The sequence below is a fragment of the Balaenoptera acutorostrata genome, chromosome 1 (assembly GCF_949987535.1).
Source record: "Balaenoptera acutorostrata chromosome 1, mBalAcu1.1, whole genome shotgun sequence".
NCBI lineage: Eukaryota > Metazoa > Chordata > Mammalia > Artiodactyla > Balaenopteridae > Balaenoptera > Balaenoptera acutorostrata.
This window is the reverse complement of record NC_080064.1, coordinates 158,026,733-158,047,696: the sequence shown is the minus strand read 5'-3', so window position 1 is coordinate 158,047,696 and position 20,964 is coordinate 158,026,733. Positions and strand designations below refer to the sequence as shown.

Sequence of the window (20,964 nt, the reverse complement as noted above, 5' to 3'; positions counted from 1 at the left end):
TATTCTCATTGAGTCTCTTCACATATAGCAGTGCCCACAGAAGGCTCACAGAAATGCAGGGCAGGCTCCAGAGACAATAGCAAGTGGGAGGCTGCGGGCGCTTGCAGCCAAATGCGAAGGCAGGGTTTGCTTTTAGCTAGTGAATGACACACACACTCCCCTGGCGCCTCCCGCACTGATCTCCAAGCATTTAAAGGGTACTGCTTTCCTCGGGGAGGGTCCCTGGAGAGGCAGGGGCCAGGAGGGACGCAAAGCCTGTAGGGCTGGATGTGTACCATGGGGAAGGAGTGTGGCCAAATTGTTGCTGCTCTGGGCACTCCGGGTTGGTACCCAGGCTTCTTCTGCTGTTAGGGTCATTAGGTCTGGGTTTATTACTTTGCATGAAGATCCCAGTAAGGCTGGGTGGACAGGACAGTGTGTGTGAGGTGAGGAGAGAACAGTCTTGGGTGCTGTAAGCTCACCAGGAAGACTGCTTTCTTACACTGCCAAGCAAGAGGGGCCCCAGCTCTCCTCCATCCGTCGCCTGCTCTAAGCCCCAGAGGATGCAGGGTTCTATCTAGCAGGCGCCTGGTCACCAACCTCTAGAGGAGCTGCCTTGTTGCCCCTGAGGCCACATCCCTAATGACCCCAGATGAATGGGGCCAGGTGACCTCTCTGAATCCCAGGGCTTAAAGTGGAAGTGAGTTCATGCCTCTGGGCTCCTTTGCCCTGGTTGACGTGTTGGAGCCACAGTTACTACATGAGCTGCCAGAGGCCCTGCCAGCAGCACTCAAGGTTCCTTCTGCCTGGTGGCCAAGCCCACTCAACTGCCAGAAGCCAGAGGTCTTAGGTAATGGTTCCCTGCTGTTTCCTTGCATTTCCCCCAGGCCTGGGAGGTACTGGGCTTTAGGAGATGCTGCTGGCAGCCCGGGGCACAGACAACAGTCTGCATGAGGTAGGGAACTGGCGCAACCAGGCAAACTGTGCACACCTATTGCCCTCCCCAGTGTTCGTGCACGTTTACACACACAGGCACTCATAAGCATAAGAAGCAAGAGGATGAATAACGCAGAAGGGAGGAGGTTTGTCAGGAGGTGGTCCTCTGCAGTTGGAGAGGCATCCAGCCAAAAGAAGAAAAAGAAAAAAGGAACAACAACAAAATCTGACTTTCCTTTACCTATAACCAGCTGGTGCTCTCTTCCCATCCCTCCTGCTATGTTAAATTAGGAGAGGACCTCACACAGCAGAGGAGAGGACGTTCATTAAAGCATCAACTTTGTGCCTGAACCCCAGTCACTTTTTTCACTCACTTAAAATGCCTCCTGACGATATAGCGACACAGCTCAGAGCTTCCATGGGGCTCCCAGCCCTGGGCTGCAGACATAGGTCTCTAAGAACAACAGTATGACTAGGCAAAAACATCTCTTCCGCTACTAACCTTTCAATTCTTCATTCCCTTCCAAATAACAGCACTTGTTCATGTCAAATCCCACTAATTGGTGACACTAACTCCTCTCCTCCAGCAAACCCACAGTAGCCAACTAAAGACCAAGGCCTTCCTAACTCAGGGCCTCCTCCTCCTCCCTTCCCCAATGTCTCCCTCCTCTCCTCCATTTCTTGTCCTGTCCGGGCTCTCTTCCCCCCTGTTGAGACAAGATGGTATGTCTGGCAGCTGTCAACTCACTGCACTTTATCAAACCTTGACTGAATACCCACGATGCCCTAGGCATGGGTGCAGAGTCAGAGGAGATGTTCCTTCAGCAGTGTCAGTACAAACCAGGGCCAGAGTCAAAGAAAACTAGGCCAGAACACAGAAAAAGAAAGAAAAAAAGAATCAAAGCACACCTGGACTTCTGTCCCCTTCAGGCTTGGATCTCATGGAAACCTGGCTCTGGAAGAAAGAGAGATGTGGAAGGCAGGTGTTCTGCAGCAGGTCAGGTGGCTTCCCACAGTCCTGGACTCCGTGGTGGAGACCCCAGGAGCAGATCTTCTGGAATTGGGGCTTTCTGGGAGAACTTCCTTCCAACTAACTTGCCCAGGTGGGCACAGAAGACTCACTTAGACAGTATGGGTTGTAATACAGGTCCCAGGGCAAATGCTGAGTGCCTCTGCTGCTGCCCTGGGCCGACAATGGGAGGCTGGGAGCCGCAGCAGCAGGAGAAACACAGACAATAAGGAGTTGGCACTGCCTGTGAGAAGCCAGGGACAGTCTCCTTCAGTATATTTCCCTGAGGGGGATCACTGACAATAGGGACTTCTGGCGACCCTTGGGCAGGTGGTGCAGTCAAAAGAATCCTAATTTTGTTTCCTAGTTTACTCCATTCATTCATCTGTTCATTCATTCATACATACTATATATACCATATGCTTGTGTTTAAATCTTAGTTCACCTCTTTGAGCTTCAGTTTATCTCGTGTTAAATGGAGATAATTGTAGCTGTGTTCCAGCGTTTTATGACGTTTAAATGAAATGATGTATGAGGACTTAGCCTTAAAAAATATTAATTCCCTCTGTTTCCTTCTTCTAGTTCTCTGGAAAGAAGGCAGCTCCTTCTAATCCTACACCCCACATCCCACTTATCCCCTCAAACCAGAACATGTTTGCTCCTGGAAGATGTTGTTTTGTTGAAACTTATGAAATGGGGGGCTGGAGGAGGAGGGGGCAATGGATTTGGAGAGAGGGGCAGGTCCAAAGGAAAGTAGCAGGCCAGACAGAAATGCCTCAGGGCAGGTGAAGTTCAAGAACTTTTTGTGAGGCTGGCTGCTGGCAGGGAGGTAGAGGAAAGAGCAAATTCTCCCACAAGGATGTGTTTCTTAAAGCAGTTGGGGATCTAAAAAGTGGGAGGAAGGGGGGCAGAGAGTGAAGCTTTCTGTATCTTGACTGAAGATGAAAACAATTTCTATTCTTGTAAATTCCCTTAGAAATACAGCCTCAGGAGGATTGGGAAAGGAATCTATTTCTTCACAAAGCTTTACCAAGCTGCCTGGCTAGGAGCCATTGGGCAGTTTCTCTAGCAAGAAAGTTGTGCAAGAAGCAACAGTGTCCCCTCCTCAGGCTACAGCAACAGACATAGGGAGCTGGGCCTGTCAGTTCCTGCTCTGGGTGACCCCACAGCCACCATGATGCACAGGGGCAACCCCCCGCCCAGCTGTCCTCCAGTGGCCGAGGAGCTCGTCAGCCAAGGTGAATGACCTAAAATTATGCTGTTCAGTTGGGGATTCCTGGGATTCATGATGTCCTGGAGAAGCATGGCATATCTGGGGCACCATTTTTACTAAAGGAGATTTTTTTGGGGGGAGGAGGGGTAATTTCTATTGAAATAAACATGAATGCTTTATGAAACAAAATTCAAAATTCAGATGATATTTTTACATTAAATGTGAGATTTCAGTTTGAATGAGCTGCTTTGGATTATGTTCCTTGATCACATTCATTCTCTCCTTTTCTGGGTACTTCATAAAGAAAAGTTTGAAAAGCCCTTCTTTTTGGAGCTAGATGTTAGGATGACCTCTATCTTAGAAGTCATCATGATCATCCCCCTGCCTCCGGATAGCACTCTCAAACCTGGTTTCACACTAAAATCATCAATCAGTCCACAAAAAGATGTCAGGCTCCAACTGCAGAAATTCTATTCCATTTGTCTGGAGTGGGGCCTGGGCCCAGGTGTGTTCCAAAGCCACCCCAGTGGCTCCCATGTGCAGCCGGGGCTGAGAACCACTCCTCCTAAATGGAGGGCTGTATTGTCAGACTCCTAGACCCTTTGGGCCCGCTAACCCCTATTTCTGTTTTTTCTTACAAGTGTCAGGTATTTAGTCTGCTTTCTTTCCAGGCTGTCACCAGCTACAGTCCTACTAAAATTGTCTTCCCTCTGACCTTCCCATAGATTAGGATACAAGGCCCTATTTTTAACCAGTTCCAGGACAAACACACAAGGTGAGGAAAGGAAATGACATTTTCTAAATGTCTCCCATGTGCCAGGTGCTGTGCTAGATACTTACAATTGTTTTAAAACCACCCAAAGAGCTAGGTGTTAACATCCTCATGCTACAGATAAGGAACCTGAAGGAGAACCAAGGAAATTAAGGGAACCAAGGAAATTAAGGGGCATGCTCTAGATTCTGGGATTCAAAGCCATTCTGTCTGACTCAAAATCCCTGTCCTTTCCAAGACAATGACAATATATTGCCCTTCCTCTTTTTGTTTTTAAGGAATTTTTCTTATTTGTTTTTTATTTAATTGTTAAACTGTTGTTTTATTTCAGGGACCACAGAAGGAACTAGAGTTCTAGATATCTCACACAGTACTAGGGATCATTATTCCTGGTCTTTGCAGACCTAACTGAACTAGATCCAAGTCCAACGACCTTTGGATGGGTTCATGGGACCTGTTCCTAATTCTTGCTTTGAGGACTCAGCCTCATCCATCTCCAGGTAGGAGTTAACCACTCTCCTCAGCCTGAGGGTATTCAGAGTGGTGCTACCAGTTAGGTGCTATTCTCTCCCCAACCCAAACCTGATTCTTACACTCCTGTCTGGGAAGGAGCTGAGGCATCTCCTCTTGTGGGCTGCTCTGTACATGGCTCTTGAATCCTGACCTTTCCATGACCCCCCCCCCCCCAGATAAGTAAGATATTTCCCTATCTATCCCCCAAAGATATTTGCACATGTCTCTGGAGGGTTCTACACTGACCTTATAGTCACCTTTCTTGCCCTTCCTTAGGGCAGTTCAATAATTCTAGCCCTGAAAGTCCCACCTCTACCCTTGGCTAGCTTCTCTCCGATTGGTTTAAGTTACCAAAGTATGTTTACTACCCTTTAGTAAAATCCAGCTTCTTCACCTTTCATTTATTCATAATGCTTAGAAAAGGGCTAACACATGCCAGGCACTTGGCCAAGCATTGTACTAATGGGAGGCACAACGACATTGCCTCATTCTTCAGGGAGCTGACAATCTACTAAAATAACCAAAGGATGCTACAATTTATTGGAGGTCCACGTGTGGCAGGCTCCCTACTAGGATCCTATGTCCTTTATGTCATTTAGTCCTCCCAACATCTCATGAGGTTAAGGTTATTGCCCCCATTTTACAAATGAGAACGTTGCCTCACTGATGTTTAAGCAATTAGCCCAAAGTCACAGAGACTACTTTAATAAGTGGTAGAGCTGGAATGTGAACATGTATCTGTGTTCCCAACCCATGCATTTTCCTTTACTCTGGAGATTCTATATAGCATACTGGTTAGGAACTCAGACTCTAGAGGTGGATAGACTTAAGTTTAGAATCCAAGCCCTGCTGCTTTTAATTGCTATACGACCTTGAACAAATGAATTAGCCTTTCTGAACTTCGGTTTCCTCATCTGTAAAAGTTAGATATGAAAATACCTATCTCATAGGGTTGTGGTGAGAATTCAGAAATGGTACGTGATATTTTAGAGCTAATATCCAGACCTGGTCTCACCTACAGCCAGGTAACATCCATGACAGGTACCAGCATCCTGGGAACTAGTCTATCCTACACCTGTTCTCTCCAACAGCCCCAAGCACAGTCTGAGGGGAACCATTACCTCATTTGCAGAACAAAGAGGGATGTCACATACTGAGTCACTGAATAACCAAACCCTCCAGGTTTCAAATTTCAGGTTTTCTCCTCTGCCTCCTTCCTCATTTAGGTATCGCTCCCTGAACCAACAACCTCCCTTTCCTGATTCAGATACACTCATATTTTCCATAAGGTGATCTTCTGGAATCCATCATGTTTGTCCTCATCATGTTAATAATAGCAAGCATGCAGTAAATATACAGTAAAATAAGAGATGCTATCCATTAAATAAGAAAGGTTGCTCTCTGTCTTATTTTTAAAGAGCTTATTAGAAGGAAATTCTGAAGCCCTCAATGCATTTCCCAGAACTTGGAACTTGAGGTTCCAAGTTCCTATTCTCCTACTGCATTTGAAAGAAAACAAGCCTTCCCCCCAGCTCCAACATCTTTGTTTCATCCTCTGTAGAGAGGAGACTATCCATGGTGAGGACGTCTAATGACCACTCAGTGCCAAGGGAATAAGGGGAAACATCTCCCTTGGAAACTCTGAGACACCACTGTTGGGTGCCAGTATAGCCAGGACTTCCCATCAAAACCTCAGACTAGTAAACAGTCCCTCTCTGGCATCAAGAGTTTTCAGGATGGGCAAGCAGCAGCGCCTGGATTGTATCACCATGATCATCTTTCTACTGACCTCTTTATATCCAACTCAATAATTCTGTTTGGGTGGATTTCAGGCTTACCCCTCATCCCTTGGTTGTTTGGGATCAGAGGCTGTTTTATAAAAACAGTGGCTTTTGGGTTCTGTGAAGGTTGAAGAGGAAGGGTTTGGCGGCCACAGGTGCATAACTCTCTTTGCTGGTAGGAATTTGAATCAGAAGGCACTTTGTCTCTTCCAGACAGGGTGGGTCCAAACATCAAAGGCAATCAGCTTTGCCTAGTGGTTGTGGCTTAACCTGTACTTTTCTGGGTGGGAAGGAAATAGCAATGACATGAACCCCTGGAAAGTCTAACTGGCCTGAAGGCCTAAGGGTTTTCCTGGCCTGGTTGGTGGTGGCTGTTCTACCAAACATTGGGTTCTGAAGATAGGCAGACTCTGTAGGGAGCCAAAAATATAGTTCACTTTATAATACTTTACCAATTACCTACTAAGCGCCAAGCACTATATGCCCAACGGGGATAGAGGCTACAGAAATGAATAACATAGCCTCTTTCTTTAGTTTGCTTGCAGTCTAGTAACTGGGTAGTGCTGGCTTGACACCTCCCAGAAAGCACCAGTGTCCCAAATGAACTTTCTTCACATGCTGATTCCTTTGGCAATCTGAGAGACATCAGGATCCCCTACTTGGTTTCCTATATTGAAATCAAGCTCTGAGGGCCTAGATCCAGGAACCAGGCAAACAGAGAGGCAGTAGTCAAAATGGAGGTTAGAATCCATTGACAAAGGAATTTTTGAACAGTGAATGATTCCCTGAAACTCTTCCTCCTGACCTGATCTCAATCATCCCCTCCCTCTTTTCTTCCTCCCAAGCCTACCTTGAAACAGAATAGAGGACTAAAGACCTAGTGCAAATCCACATGGGGATACTGTGTTTTTTGGTAGATCTTAGTTGGAAAGAATCCCAATCAATGTTTGGCCCCCAGACTCTACTGACTTTCATTGTTACTAAGTGAAGTATTATTCGGTATGCTGGAATTTTAAAAAATTAACATCTGTACCTAATGGGTGTATTTGTCCAGGCTATCTAGATCCAGCTAAGGAGTGTCTCTCAGGCCCAGTTGCTGGAACTAGTGTTTTCCATTGAAAAGTGACTGCTTTCTAGGCTCAAAAATGATGGGAAAGTTATCTGTGCCTTCTTTATAACCATCTTCACATTAAGGCCACTCTGCCTCCCTCATGAGATCAGAGTTTGCTGCTTATACATCTGCTTTATTTTGAGCAGGTATTCTATCAAAACCTTCTTTGTGTCCCAAACACTTAAGAGCATGCCAGGCACAGAGTAAATGCTCGTATGTATTAAATTGAAATGAAATATGTGTGGGGTCAGGAAGAGAAACCCGGTATCCCAGCCCCCTCTCATCTTTACAATCCCCTGTCCCCAAATTCAAGCAGATTGGGCCACTGTAATTAGCTGCACTCCATATTAATTGAGTTCAGCCCTGACAGCAGGGTGGTCATTACCCCCTACACTCCACCAGTCCTCTGGCCTTGTGTTGTGAGAAAGGTCTTTGGAGTCATGCAGGTCAAGGTTCAGATCCTTGTTTTACCACTATCCAATCACTTTATATCTGTGATTCCCTATTTCCAACACAAAATATCTACTGTGATTATTAATGAGATAACATACGTAAACCATCTAGTTTATAGTAGCAAAGGCCCATTCATTATATTTAATCTTTTTAAAAACTCTTTGAAATTCCTGAGGAGACTGGGTCCCTAATAAGGACCTTTCATATTATGTCAACAGCTCAACCCTATTGGAGCAACCAAAAGTGCCATTCTTTAAAATTCAAATTCTAAATTCTTCAAATTCAAATCTGAGGCTTTCTCAATTGGTACTTTTAAAAAATAAGGAGCAATTCAAATTCACACCCTTGTGCATTGTTGGTGGAAATGTAAAATGGTGTATCCACTATGAAAAACAGTATGGCAGTTCCTCAAAAAAGTTAAAAATAGATTACCATATGATCCCACAATTCCACTTCTGAGCATATAACCAGTATAATTAAAAGAAGGATCTCAAAGAGATATTTTTACACCCATGTTCATAGAGGCATTATTCACAATAGCTAAGAAGTGTAAGCAACTCAAATGTCCATTGACAGATAAATGGATAAACAAAATGTGGTATATGCATACAGTAATTACTCAGTCTTTAAAAGGAAGGAAATTCTGACACACACTACAACATGGATGAACCTTGAGAACATTATTCTAAGTGAAATAAGCCAGTCACAAAAAGACAAATACTGTATGATTCCATTTATATGAGTCATGCAGAGTAGTCAAATTCATAGAGGTGGAAAGTAGTTCTTTCTACTCTGGTGGTTGCCAGGGGCTGAGGGAGGGTGAAATGGGGCATTTTTGTTTAATGAATATAAAGCTTCAGTTTTGAAAGATGAAAAAGTTCTAGAGACTGGCTGTACAGCAATACTTAACACTGTGCCCTTAAAATTTGTTAAGATAGTAAATTTTATGTTATGAGTTAGTTACCACAATTTAAAAAAATTTAAAGGGGTGTTCCTTGGATGTTAGCATGAGGCAGTTAGTTGAGGAAAGAGCATTCAGGATGCATGGGTTCATCTAAGCTACTGAGATTCTAGGTAATCCAAATTCTTCTAGTCCCTGAACTTCCAGTTCAGACTCATATATCTAACTGCCTGCATGCATCTCCACTGGAATGCCTAACAGGCATCTCTAACTTAGACTCTGTCCCTCCCCATCTTTCTAATATCAGGAAATGGTGCTACCACCCAACCAGTTGCTCAAACTCAAAATCAAGGACTCATCCTTGACTTCCCCTAACTCCCTATCTGGTCCATTTGCAAGACTCCTTGTCTAAAAATGCATTGTTCCGTCTTCCATTGCACTAGCCCAACCTGCCATTATCTCTCAACAAAGGCGGGCTAGAGCTCCTGCTTCCACACTTTCCTGCTTTTTGCCACACAGCACTCTCTCCCATGTGCTTTTAAAAAAGTAGGTCAGATCTTTTCACTTCCTCTGCTTAAAACAGGTTGCTTTTTAAACATTCAGAATAAAAGTTAAATCCATTCCATAGCCTAAAATTCCCTTCATGGTCTAGCTCCTGCCTGCTTCTCTGACCTCATCTTCCCCTTACTCAGGGTCTCTACATCTGTAAAATGGGCACAACAGCAATCATCTCTGGGCCAGGGGCCTCACACAAATTACCTCACAGAGTCCTTGCTACAACTCAGCAAGGTACTTGTTGCTAACCCTAAGATCATCATGAGACAGGCGAAAGTGCATGAGGCTAGTGAACAGTAAGTGATCAACAAATATGAGAGTCCCTTTCTTCCCTTTTATCCCAGTGGGGAGAGAGAAACCCTACAGCCCAGACAGGTCTACACTGGTCAGGGATGGAACTGGAGCCAGAGCCAGCTGTCCTGTGTCCTCTCCCTTGTCCATTAGCCTAACCACCTGCCCGTAGAGGGCGCCGGAGCCCAGAAGGGTGAGCACTAGCTCTCCGGTGGGACCCGTGGGTTGCTGAAAGAGTTAAGATGCCTCTTCCCAAATCCTGGCCCTCCCCATCCCTGCATCTGCCCTTGTGGGTTTAATGAGAAATCCAGGCGCTTCGTAAGAGACTGTACAAATAACTTCTAGGGCGCCACTAACTCATTCAGCAGAAAGAGACCCTGAGCTGCCAATGCTTTAGGGAAGATGAGTGGAAAGAAGGTGGTTTTTATAGCGTCAGGCGGACAGCAGGATTTTGCGTGGTTGAGTGTGAGCTCCGCCCCTGCAGCAGAGCTGAAAAAGCCAGGATCCGGGCTCCTCAACTCCTCTCTTCACAATATTTGATTAGGAATTTGGGGGCGGGCCCTGGCCTGGCACAGACACACACACTCTCAGTAGACACCCTCACTCCTCTCCCTCTCACACGCTCTCCAACCAAGGAGGCCAGACAGAGAGACGTGGTCATTCTCTGAAAGGTTCAACTCGAGGTAAGTCAGTCATTTTACTTCAGGTTTTGTCCCTGGTAGTTCCATAAAGGAACAAGAGCAAAGAGGCTGGGGAGCAGGGAAAGGGCCGGGCGGAAGGAGTCATTCGTCCCTCTCCCATCTGGGCTGTGTCCCAGGATGCTGGAGCGGGGAAAGGGGAGTAGAAGGAAGGGTTTCCAACATGCTACCTTTGTCCTACAGTTTCTTTCTGTTGTTGGGGGACATCCAGTTCTCAGGCATGAAAAACTGAAGGGCCAGGTATCTAAGGTAGCCAGCTCTGCCCTACTACTACTCAGAAAGCCCACCATCCTAGCCCTGTGTCCTTGCAGTCTCTCTTCAGAAGGGTTGTGGTAACTAAATTCTGTTATGAGACCGGAGAGGGAGTTTTGTGTAGTGTGTGTGTGTGTGTGTTTGTGTGTGTGTGTGTGTGTGTGTGTGTGCACGCGTGCACAAGCACGCTTGTGTGTTGCTGGGGTGAAAGGGAAAGAATACACAGAAATGTTGAGACTTGACCAGGTCCAAGGAGCTGTGAAATGGGGATCCAATTCAGGTTAGGGAATAGCTCTGGTTTGACCTCCTGGACTCTGACAGAAGGGAGAAATGGTTCTCTAGAATGGAGAAATGAAAGAACAGCAGTAACTCCTGAGTAAGCTCCCCCCAACTCAGAGAGTGCCAGTCCTAGAAACTCTCCACCTCACAAAACTCTGAGCACAGGAGGGTCTCTATCATTGGGGCTGGGGGGGGTGAGGATTTAAGAGTATAAACCCTAGATCAACATTGCTAAGAGATGGGGGTAGGGTAAAGAGAGGAATAAGGTGCCACCAAACCCTTTTAGCAGTCATGACTCCAAAGGAGAGTCAAGTGGGCAGGAAGCACAGCCCTGGAAGGCTGGGTCTTGAAGAGGAAGATGGCTCTTGTCTGCCACGGTGCCTAGTCTGGAAGGAGAAATGGAGACAGAGGCTCACTGTGCCAGCCTCCAGACAGCCACCGTGATCCTGCAGCAGCCCAGAGCTGAGCATGGAAAAATGTGCTGCTGGCAATGGGCCATTCCATCCGTCTTCCCCTGGCCAGTGCCAAGGCCCAGCCAGCATGCCCAGGCAGTGGGTGGCTGGGTTGGCTCCTCAGAAACACTGTGGGCTCTTTGTCTGAGGCTGCCTGAGGATGAGCCAGGTGCCTCGCCTCTGCAACCCAGAGACTAATGGAATAAAGTGGGCCTAAGGGAATTGTTTTCAGGGGACAGAGAGGTCTGACAGAGCCGGTGGCCAGAAGGTGACTAGATTGTCACCATTAGGGTCCTTCTCATCGGTTCATTGGATTTGATGTTGGCTTTTAGACTCCTTTCTTTCTCCTGTCCACAGTTGCCAACCCCAGCAAGGGCCAATAGCAACGTGAATGGCATACGTGACTATTCCCAGACCAAGAAAGGTTCTAAGGTTTTCTGCCCAAGGGTGACAATCACCCCTCTGGAAGGTACCCATTGCTCACAGGGGTTATGCAGTGCTTTGGCTATAGGTATTCAGAGTAAGACATCCAGCCTGATATGCCACCCCATGACCCCTCATCTTCCACTCCTTCAGCTTCCCTCTCAGGTGACACCAAACCCACACTTCTCTCTAAGCCTACCCTGCTCTCATCTCGCTAGAATAACAAGCTCGAAGGCAATGGGCTGCCAGGAAATGTGGGGGCCTAGATATGGAGCCTGGTAATCTGGAGGTAGCTTGGGATGGGAGAGGAGGATGCCAGAATCCCATTCTAAAGCCATGTTCCCTTGGGCATACTCAAGAGTCTTCAATTCCTGTTCCATTGTTTGATGTTCCTCATTCAGTCTCTTGGCCCCATTTGGCTCTTGCATAATGTCCATGGTGGAGTGTGAGAAGTAGTAACACTTTACTGGACGAGTGCACTAAGACTTGCATGCACTCAGTACCCACTCTAGAAGACAAGTGCCATACCTGGGTGGCAGTGGCCCCAGTCTGGAGGGAATCTATAACTGTTACATGAAGACCCTGTGCCAGCCAAGTTGCATGTGTAGCCACAAACTGCCAACCAGAGCGTTTCCTCACCAGCAGACTGTTATAGGTGCTGGCACTGTTACAGATGCTGGCACCACAAGCCCAAGCCTTGCGGTGGCTGCAGGGGGACCACAACCTTCCCCACAGACTCAAAACAGAAACCCTCTGCCTTCCCAAGTAGTTCAGATCTTCCCCTTTGAGATCTCAAGCCACTTCTGGATGTTTCCCAGAGATATGGAAAGAGCCAGAGGGCTTTTTCCTTGGACTCTTGGGAAACATTATGTCCTGGGGAGTCCAAACTGGATGTGAATTCAGGCCCCTAAAGAGTACCCACCACCACTACCACTCCCATGGGAATTGCTGTGGCCTTTCTAGCTCCCCCAACAGTACCTTCAGGTTGCTAGAGGTTCCTATGGACCTGCCCTCCAAAAAAAATGCAGCACTTCCATTCAAGCTCCTTCTAATCTCAAAGGCTATGTTTCTGTGACCCTATGACCAGAGGAAAATGCACCTAGCTCCCCCCAGACAGCCAAGTTTCCGCTGGACCAAGTGTGTAGAGGCAGCACTGGGAGGAGGCCCAGAGGAAGTGAGAGCAAGGCTCCTGCTCACAGCTGTTTGCTGCTGAAGTCAGGTCTGCAGAGCTCAAAGACTAAGGCTCACCTGCTCTGCCTCCCTGCCCCCCTAGAGTCTCACTCATGCCTGCTTACTCTGTTCTCTCTCCCTTCTTGCAGAGAGACAACATGCAGTGGGTTTCCCTCCTGCTGCTGGCAGGGCTCTGCTCCCTTTCCCGGGCACAATATGAGGAAGACACCCACTGGTGGTTCCACTACCTCCGCAACCAGCAGTCCACCTACTACGATCCCTATGACCCTTACCCTTATGAGCCCTATGAGCCTTACCCCTACGGGGGAGAGGAAGGTCCAGCCTATGCCTATGGCTCTCCATCCCCACCAGAGCCCCGCGACTGCCCCCAAGAGTGCGACTGCCCCCCCAACTTCCCCACAGCCATGTACTGTGACAACCGCAACCTCAAGTACCTACCCTTCGTCCCCTCCCGCATGAAGTACGTCTACTTCCAGAACAATCAGATCTCTTCCATCCAGGAGGGCGTTTTTGACAATGCCACTGGGCTGCTCTGGATTGCTCTCCATGGCAACCAGATCATCAGTGATAAGGTGGGCAAGAAGGTCTTCTCCAAGCTGAGGCACCTGGAGAGGCTGTACCTGGACCACAACAACCTGACCCGGATGCCTGGCCCACTGCCTCGATCCCTGAGGGAGCTTCATCTCGACCACAACCGGATCTCGAGGGTCCCCAACAACGCGCTGGAGGGGCTGGAGAACCTCACGGCCTTGTACCTCCAACACAACGAGATCCAGGAAGTGGGCAGTTCGATGAGAGGCCTCCGGTCACTGATCTTGCTGGACCTAAGTTACAACCACCTTCGGAAGGTGCCTGATGGACTGCCCTCAGCCCTTGAGCAGCTGTACCTAGAGCACAACAATGTCTACTCGGTCCCCGACAGCTACTTCCGGGGGTCGCCCAAGCTGCTGTATGTGCGGCTGTCCCACAACAGTCTCACCAACAATGGCCTGGCCTCTAACACCTTCAATTCCAGCAGCCTCCTTGAGCTCGACCTCTCCTACAACCAGCTGCAGAAGATCCCCCCAGTGAACACCAACCTGGAGAACCTTTACCTCCAAGGCAATAGGATCAATGGTGAGACTTTGGCAAAGGGGAGTGGGGAGGGCTGTCTGCTGCATTGGAAAGACCCAATTCTGAGTGCTGGGGGCAATACAGAAGAAATAGAAGTAGGGGAACCAAAGAGTACCAATGAAGTAAGCTGAAAACCCTGCCATACCCCTGTACAAAATGGTACATAGTGGCATACTCTTATACTACACAGCAGAGCTAGGAAAAGTCAGTGGGAGAGTGGGTTGGTATGGAAGAAGACTTCCCAGAAGAGGTAAGTCTCAATTTAGGTCTTGAGAGATAAGCGGGCATGGGCTGGAGGAACACAGGACTAAGCCATTCTGAGAAATGCAGTTGCCACAAACAAAGGGCCCAGTCATTTAACAGGCCACCTGGAGGGGGCAGCCAGGAAATTCGTGTGTCTAAGAGGAAGGGGTCATGTGTTAAGCAGTGAGAGAGGAGTTTGGAGAGGTTTGGGAGGGGGCAGTTCATAGACAGGGGGATTTAAGTTGAACTTCTATGGTCCATCTCAGGAGGAAAGTGTGCTGTTAAGAAACCATGGTATCTGTACTTTCTCACTGACCCAGAAGAGGATGAGCTCTCTGTTTCCACCTGATCTACTCATGCCTCGACAGCCTGGTCTTGTGTTTGGATGTTTATTTGCTTTTTAAACATAACAACTGGTGGACAAGAATTTGTAGCCTCTCAGAGCTGAATGCGGCACTTGCTCTGGTTGGTTCTGCCTGGAGCACAAGGAGCCCCTGGTGGCAGGGCAGAGGCCCCCTAGGGTAACATGAGCCTGACCACCACAAAACCCTGGGGTGGTGGACAAGGACAAGGGCTTCTTGTTTTCCAAGCTCTTCCCAGAAAAGGCCTAAAGTGCTGCCTCTCTGTCTCCAAGAACTAAAATCTTCATTTCAGATTGGATTATCTAGTTGATTTTCAGCTCCCTCTCGGGATCTTGTGTTCATAATGTGCTTACATTACCCCAGGGCCTCTGATATCTTAATCCAGCTGGAAGGTACAGAGCCAGATTTTAACCTCTCTTCCTCTGCAGCAAAGTACCCCTCTCCCTGGGGAATGAAGGACTAATTAATGACCATTGGCAAAGGGCTTTGAAGTAGAGCCTGCTGAGAGCAAACAGCACCATCAAAGCATGGATAGGGACTGAGTCCACAACCTCTCCCATCAATACTTTCTCTCCCTGTGCTCAGGGAACAGATCAGTCGTTTGGCAAGATGTGAACAAGCTAGACAGCCCTCTGAGTGAGAGAGGCACCAGTCCCAGAGGTTGACTGTGAGGCGGGCAAGGTGAAGAGGTGCCTGGCTCTCTAGTTGGAAGTGCAAGACACCATCATGTATAGGGCAAACTGTTTTGTATTTAAAGTCTCTCTTTCTTTGGGGGGTGGGGGGGTGGGGGGTGCGGGTCTTCCTATTCCCAAGGCAGGGTTCTCTGGTCTCTAAGATGCTGCATGCTGCAAAGGGTTTGACATTTGCTTGTAGCTGTCCATCATCCCACACAGAAGTCACCACTACCTATCTGTCACTCATTCTAAATACAGGAGGATCGTCACAACAGAAACGTCATATTGTATACTGTGTTTTATCAGAGTTTGACCTTGAAAATGTGACAACAAAGAGCGGCTGTCATGGGAGAGAAGCCATTAGCTATTGCCTAACTGTACAATCAGTGAAACTTGGGGTGGGAAAGTCTCCACTGCAGCATCTTGTCACCCTGCCTTCTTGCAGAACCACATCTGCCGCTCAAATACAAGGCGGTTCACCCCTTCCAAAAGCTCTGCCAAAGATAAAATCACTTTAGTCGAGTGTCTCAAGGTCTTGCAAGAAAGTTCTCCCTTAAGTCAAACCTAGAAATGTCCAGTGTCTACCCCAAATCCCTTCTTGTGCAATTTAAGCCAAAGCCCCTTTGTCTGGTTATCTCCCTCTTAGTCTTCTTTTGGCAAAATAACACCAACTCCTTATTTTTCTTAATTAGTAGATTAATACATGTAGAGTGCTTGGTTCGCCTGGCATATAATTGAAAAAGCGATACACAGTAACTATATTATAAGCTTTTCTTCTCATTGCCACTCTGAAATTGCCAGGTACAGTTTTGTTCTGTTTTATTTTTTTCATCGCAAAGATGGGGAAACTGACACACAGAGAAGGAAAGGCAATCTCTTTAGGTCACCCAGATCTTGTAGCATAGCCTCTACCATCAACATCAAGGGACTGAAAGCCAGGCTTCTCTAGCTGAGAATGGAAGGAGTATCTCTCCGACTCAGACCACCAGCAGGAAAGACAGTTCTCCGAGCTCAGCCCCTCGCCTGGGCAAATGTGAAGGAGGTCTCCCTGCACAGCTGGTCAGGGACCCAGAGCAGGGGTGGGTGGTGAAGGTGGGATATTGAAGCAACCCTCTGAGAGGCGAGCTAAAAGGACAGGAGCTGAAGGGTGTGCAGGGGAATTAGGCCCGGCCCTCTCCCTCCCCCTTCCTTCTTCCATTAGCATCTCCCTCAGTTTTTCCAGCCTGGCAATAGCAGGAAACACAGCTCAGAATGTTATTCAGTAGCTCTGAGATCCAGAGAGCAGGGCGGGTATACCAGGAGGAATTTGGAAAGACTTTTGTCAGAATTTAATCTGGAATGGAAAGTGTCCTCCAGAGTCTCCAAGCAGAAGCCCCTGTCCTATTCATGAGCTTAGGGAAGATAAACAGGGGGGCTCACGGTGCTCAGCCTGTGGATAGAATCTATACATGCTGTGTGCTGAGCAGCCCCTAAGTGCTCAACAGTTGGGATCCAGGACTTTAGCAGGCAGTCTGAAGGCCCCAGGATGGTGTAGAGAATCTATGGTGGAACCTCTAAGTGCAGTCCCCCGACAGGGTTGGAGGTGATATTTAAGCTGGGCCACTTTACTTCTCCCCAGCCCAAGCCACTCCACCTGTTCCATCCAGACACCATAGGCCTGGCCCCTGGCCTTGGCTCTGCCCCCAACCTGTCCACCTGGAGGCCACTTGATCTATTCCCTGGGACCAGAAAGGAAACATCCAAAAGCATTCCAGGTCTCCACCCGCCTCCTCTGAGTGCTCTCCAAAGAAGGGTATTTCCTGTTCTTCTCATTATTCTTTGGGGCTGGGTTTTCTATCTTACATTTGCAGTACAAGTTAACTGGCTGCAGCCTCACCCCACCTCCTCTCCATCAGTCTTGACAGAGACTGAAAACAATTGCTAGTGCTAATTTAAAAAACAATTTCTTCATCTATCTAAGCTCTCCATACTGTCTTCCTTGCAACCTTCATGTTCATACCCATAATCTCTCCATCCACAATGCCCTCGAAGGTCACCTCTAGGAAGAGAGTCAGGAAAGCCTTCCTCCCATTCCTCCTGCCCAGCTCCAGGCTGACACACAGCTCCTGACCACTGTGGCAAGCAGAGGAATGCCTCTGGTTGAAGCAAAAGCAAGCCCAGCTCTGGGTCTGCCTAAGTGTTACAGCCTACAGAGACCCGACAGGTAACCTCACCCAAAGCCCCTTTGACATGAGCCACCTTCCTGACGCTCTCACACACCATGTTGAAGGCAGCCTCTAGGGGCTTCAGCAGCTTCTCAGTGGTGACTCTGGCTGTCCTTGCTGGAGTTTTAGCTGAGTTCTTGGTTTTTATCCTTCAAGTTCCTGACCCAGTAGGCTAGAGACAGAGGTGGTTGATTTGTCCAAGAGGACAACCAGAGGGAGAACAAGGTGAACGGTAGCAGAAGGATTTGTATTTAAATCAAACAGAACTACTGTATCAATTAGGATTGCATGGTTTGGAGGGAAAATCTTCATAAAAGGGTACTTCTTTTGAGATCACAAAAAAGGAGGGTAAACCATATCATATTAAATGCGGGATGCAAGGGATTATTTATTTGACTTTTGAGCTCCATAGCAGCCCTGTTCATCTATCAGTCTCCATCTCCTTAAACCTCAGGGCCTTGCTCACTCCTTTGGCTTTACTCAGAATGTACACGGACAACGCCCTCAAAGCTCTGAACTCAGAGACACTTGTCTCTCAGTCTAGATTTTCTCTCTTTTATTTCCTGCCACTTTCTCTATCTGCAAAGTGTTAGGAAATATTCCAGATTTTAAGTCCCTGCATTTCCCCAGTCTTCCTTCTCAAAGCAATTCGGAAACACCCTCCTCTCCAAAAGCACTCAAAGCTGCTAGGGTTCGTCTTTGACTGCCTTCTGCTGCCACCTGCTGCCCATAGATGGGAAAAGATCAAGGCCTGGCTGGAAGGACATTCCAGGATATTCCAGGGTCTACAGAGAGGGATGGGTATGAGGTGGAGCTACACAGGCAGAGACCCCACTCTGTCTCCGGTTCTGCCCACTAATTGGTGTAAGTATGACTCTGATCCTGGAAAGTGCCTGCTCCACCCAGCCGAGTTCCACCTCTCACATTAGAAGCTTCACAGAGGCTGTCTGGCCTCACTGCAGACCCAGGTCCCTGATCTGGGCTTCTCCGACCCACCCCCGCCCCTCTTGTTCCCACAGAGTTCTCCATCAGCAGCTTCTGCACCGTGGTGGACGTCATGAACTTCTCCAAGCTGCAGGTGCTGCGCCTGGACGGGAACGAGATCAAGCGCAGTGCCATGCCGCCTGACGCGCCCCTCTGCCTGCGCCTCGCCAGCCTCATCGAGATCTGAGCGGCCCACGCACTGGGCGCAGGGCCAGAGCCCCCATGCCCCTCTGCATTTGGCTTGATGGTTTGGTTTGGCTTTTGCTGGAAGGTCTGGGACAGACCATGTGACAGAAGTCCATGGGCTCCCTCTGCAGTCTTCTTCCCTGTAGGCAAGTTCAGGTGGAATCAGGGGACAGGCAGCCTTCTTCTGAGGGACATGAAACTCTCCTTTCCAGGACAGAAGTGGTGGCAGAGGGAGTAATCCCTGAAGTCCCAACCCCAGAAATCTCGTTACCCATTCTTCACAACGATCTGGTGCCGTGAACCTTAAAATTTGCTTGAGCAATAGTACATAACCTTACTTTTTAAACAATCACTGACTGTGTCTGTGAGCAGCGCTTGACAGCTCTCCCATGTGCTGGGCTAGTTGTGCAGTTACTCTGGGCTCCCACTCACCGCTTCTCAGTATATACCTCTTGGCCAACTCCCTCCTCCTAAGTCCGCCTCATCCACTCAACATTGCCCCACAGACACCTCTTCTCTCCTTGGGCAGAGGCAGGAGACCCCAAGGCATATGCTCATCTGCCCAGTGCCTGTGCAGAGAACTCACACTCGTGTCTGAGGTTGGAAGGACACCAAGAGTCACCTGTACACCAGAGGTCACCAGTATGATGACCATGTCCTTGGCTTGATGTGGGAGGAGAAAACCAACCTCAGGCTTAGCTAAATGTATGGGGCTATATTTCAGCAGCTAAGCAATTCTTTGAAGGTGGATCAGACTTCAAAAGAGGAAAGGCTGTGGACTCAGCTGGAAACTAGTTTGGGCTTGACCAAAAAAAAAAAAAAGAGGAAAGGCCAGATTCTGCTTATCATCAGCATCCATAATGGAGGGAAACACACCTCGAATTGGCTGAATTGAGGAAGTAGCTGCAGTAGTTTCATTCTTAGCCAGCACTCTCTGCATTCCCAGCAGCTCCCTACTTGGGTCTTTATCTTCAAAGGCAGAGTCCATGCGGTTCTCAAAGCATGAGAGAGGTAATTTGTCCTCTCCTCTTATGCAAGCAGAAAGGTCTATATCCTGATGGGAGAGACAGACTCCAACCAGCCCTGGACGTGCCAAAGGAGGAGGCTGTGGTATTAATTGTTTTGGTATCTGTACTAATTGTTTTGTCCTAAGGCCACAGTTAATAGTACCAGCTCTGGCTGGAGATGCTCATTGGGTCAGTGAAGCCCAGGCCAGGCAGCCAAATCTTGCCTGTACTGAGCACAAAACCCTCTGCCTCCACATCTCTGAGCTACACTCTCATTACTGAAGATGGCTGTTGCTTTATAGCTTGGGTGGAGAGCAATTAATTCTTCCCATTTCTGAAAGTAGTGTTGTCTGGGGACCTAACCCTTCTGCTCTTTGGGGTACCATTGGGAGGGAGCCATCCAGGCAGCCATGGCCAGGGACTGCTTGAGGACAGTTAGCCCTAATCTGCTCCTTGCCCAGATGCCATTGTGTCCCTGATACAGTGTATGCTTGGAAGCAGTTTCCCTGAAAAGGGAAGGGGGGGATACTTGGACTGCTTCTTGGCTCCAGACCCTGAAATCCACAAAAGCCAAACCAGCTCATTTCAACAAAGGAGCTCTGAGGTGAGGGGCAAGGCTGCCCCTTGCCCCAGGGCTCTTCAGAAAGTATCTGCATGTGAACACCATCATGCCTCTATAAAGGATCCTTATCACAGGAAAAGCATGAGTGGTGGCTAACCCAACCAATAAAGTTATTTTACAATTGCATCTGCAAGAATGGAGTCAATTAAGGCAGACACAGAAGGGTTACTTTAAGGGGGGGTCACATAAGCCTCAGACTGGAGGAGCCCACTTTCTCATCTATTCTGCTTGGGTAGATATAGCTAAGAGGTTTTTAAAAAGTCACCTGTATAAAATCTCTAGTTAGCAAACTCTGTGCTCTGGAAGTGCTTGTTTAAGTCTAACTTCAATCTCACTAGCTCCATATCTCCTTCCATTTGGTCCCCAAGAGATAAAGAAAAAAAAAATTTTTTTTTCAATCATTCTATCATTTTTCTCCTTCAACCATCCTCCCTTGTTTACCCAGTAATTATGGCGCTGGTGGGTCCAGAGTATTGTTGTCTTAACCGCGCCTGCCCTCTAGTGGCAACTATGTAGAACTGAGGGCAGTCAAGTACTGCAAAGCCAAGTTGGGCCTGGAAAAGGAAAATAAGCATTCAGTAGCCCATCTGCTCTTTCATTCAACTTCTCAATGCACATGTCTTGAAAGCCTTTAAGAGCTAGGCTTGTGCTTTTAGGACAATTCACTATTTTCTAATAGAGAAATAACCACAACTGATATTTACTGAGCTGAATATATTATTTACTGAAGATATTCACTAATATATTCTGTGAAATTCTC

General features: G+C 47.8%; 1 protein-coding gene and 1 long non-coding RNA gene across 2 annotated transcripts in view; one reads left to right on the top strand and one right to left on the bottom strand.

The window, feature by feature from the left end:
• Window positions 1-20,964, bottom strand: part of LOC103005008 (uncharacterized) — a 48,778-nt gene that overhangs the window by 22,327 nt on the left and 5,487 nt on the right. The window contains exon 3 of the long non-coding RNA XR_449663.2: window positions 20,646-20,758. This is a non-coding gene — a long non-coding RNA (uncharacterized LOC103005008). The remainder of the gene's footprint in view (window positions 1-20,645; window positions 20,759-20,964) is intronic.
• FMOD (fibromodulin) lies at window positions 9,913-20,330 on the top strand. The gene is made up of 3 exons (XM_007166127.2): window positions 9,913-10,197; window positions 12,938-13,925; window positions 18,425-20,330. The coding sequence occupies exons 2-3, from the start codon at window positions 12,947-12,949 to the stop codon at window positions 18,574-18,576; spliced, it is 1,131 nt and encodes a 376-aa protein (XP_007166189.1). The 5' UTR covers window positions 9,913-10,197; window positions 12,938-12,946; the 3' UTR covers window positions 18,577-20,330.

Excerpts from the sequence above, each read along its gene's own strand:
- FMOD (XM_007166127.2), top strand. The coding sequence starts at position 12,947 with ATGCAGTGGGTTTCCCTCCTGCTGCTGGCAGGGCTCTGCTCCCTTTCC. Across the intron at positions 13,926-18,424 it reads CCAAGGCAATAGGATCAATG|AGTTCTCCATCAGCAGCTTC; the intron begins GTGAGACTTTGG and ends TTGTTCCCACAG.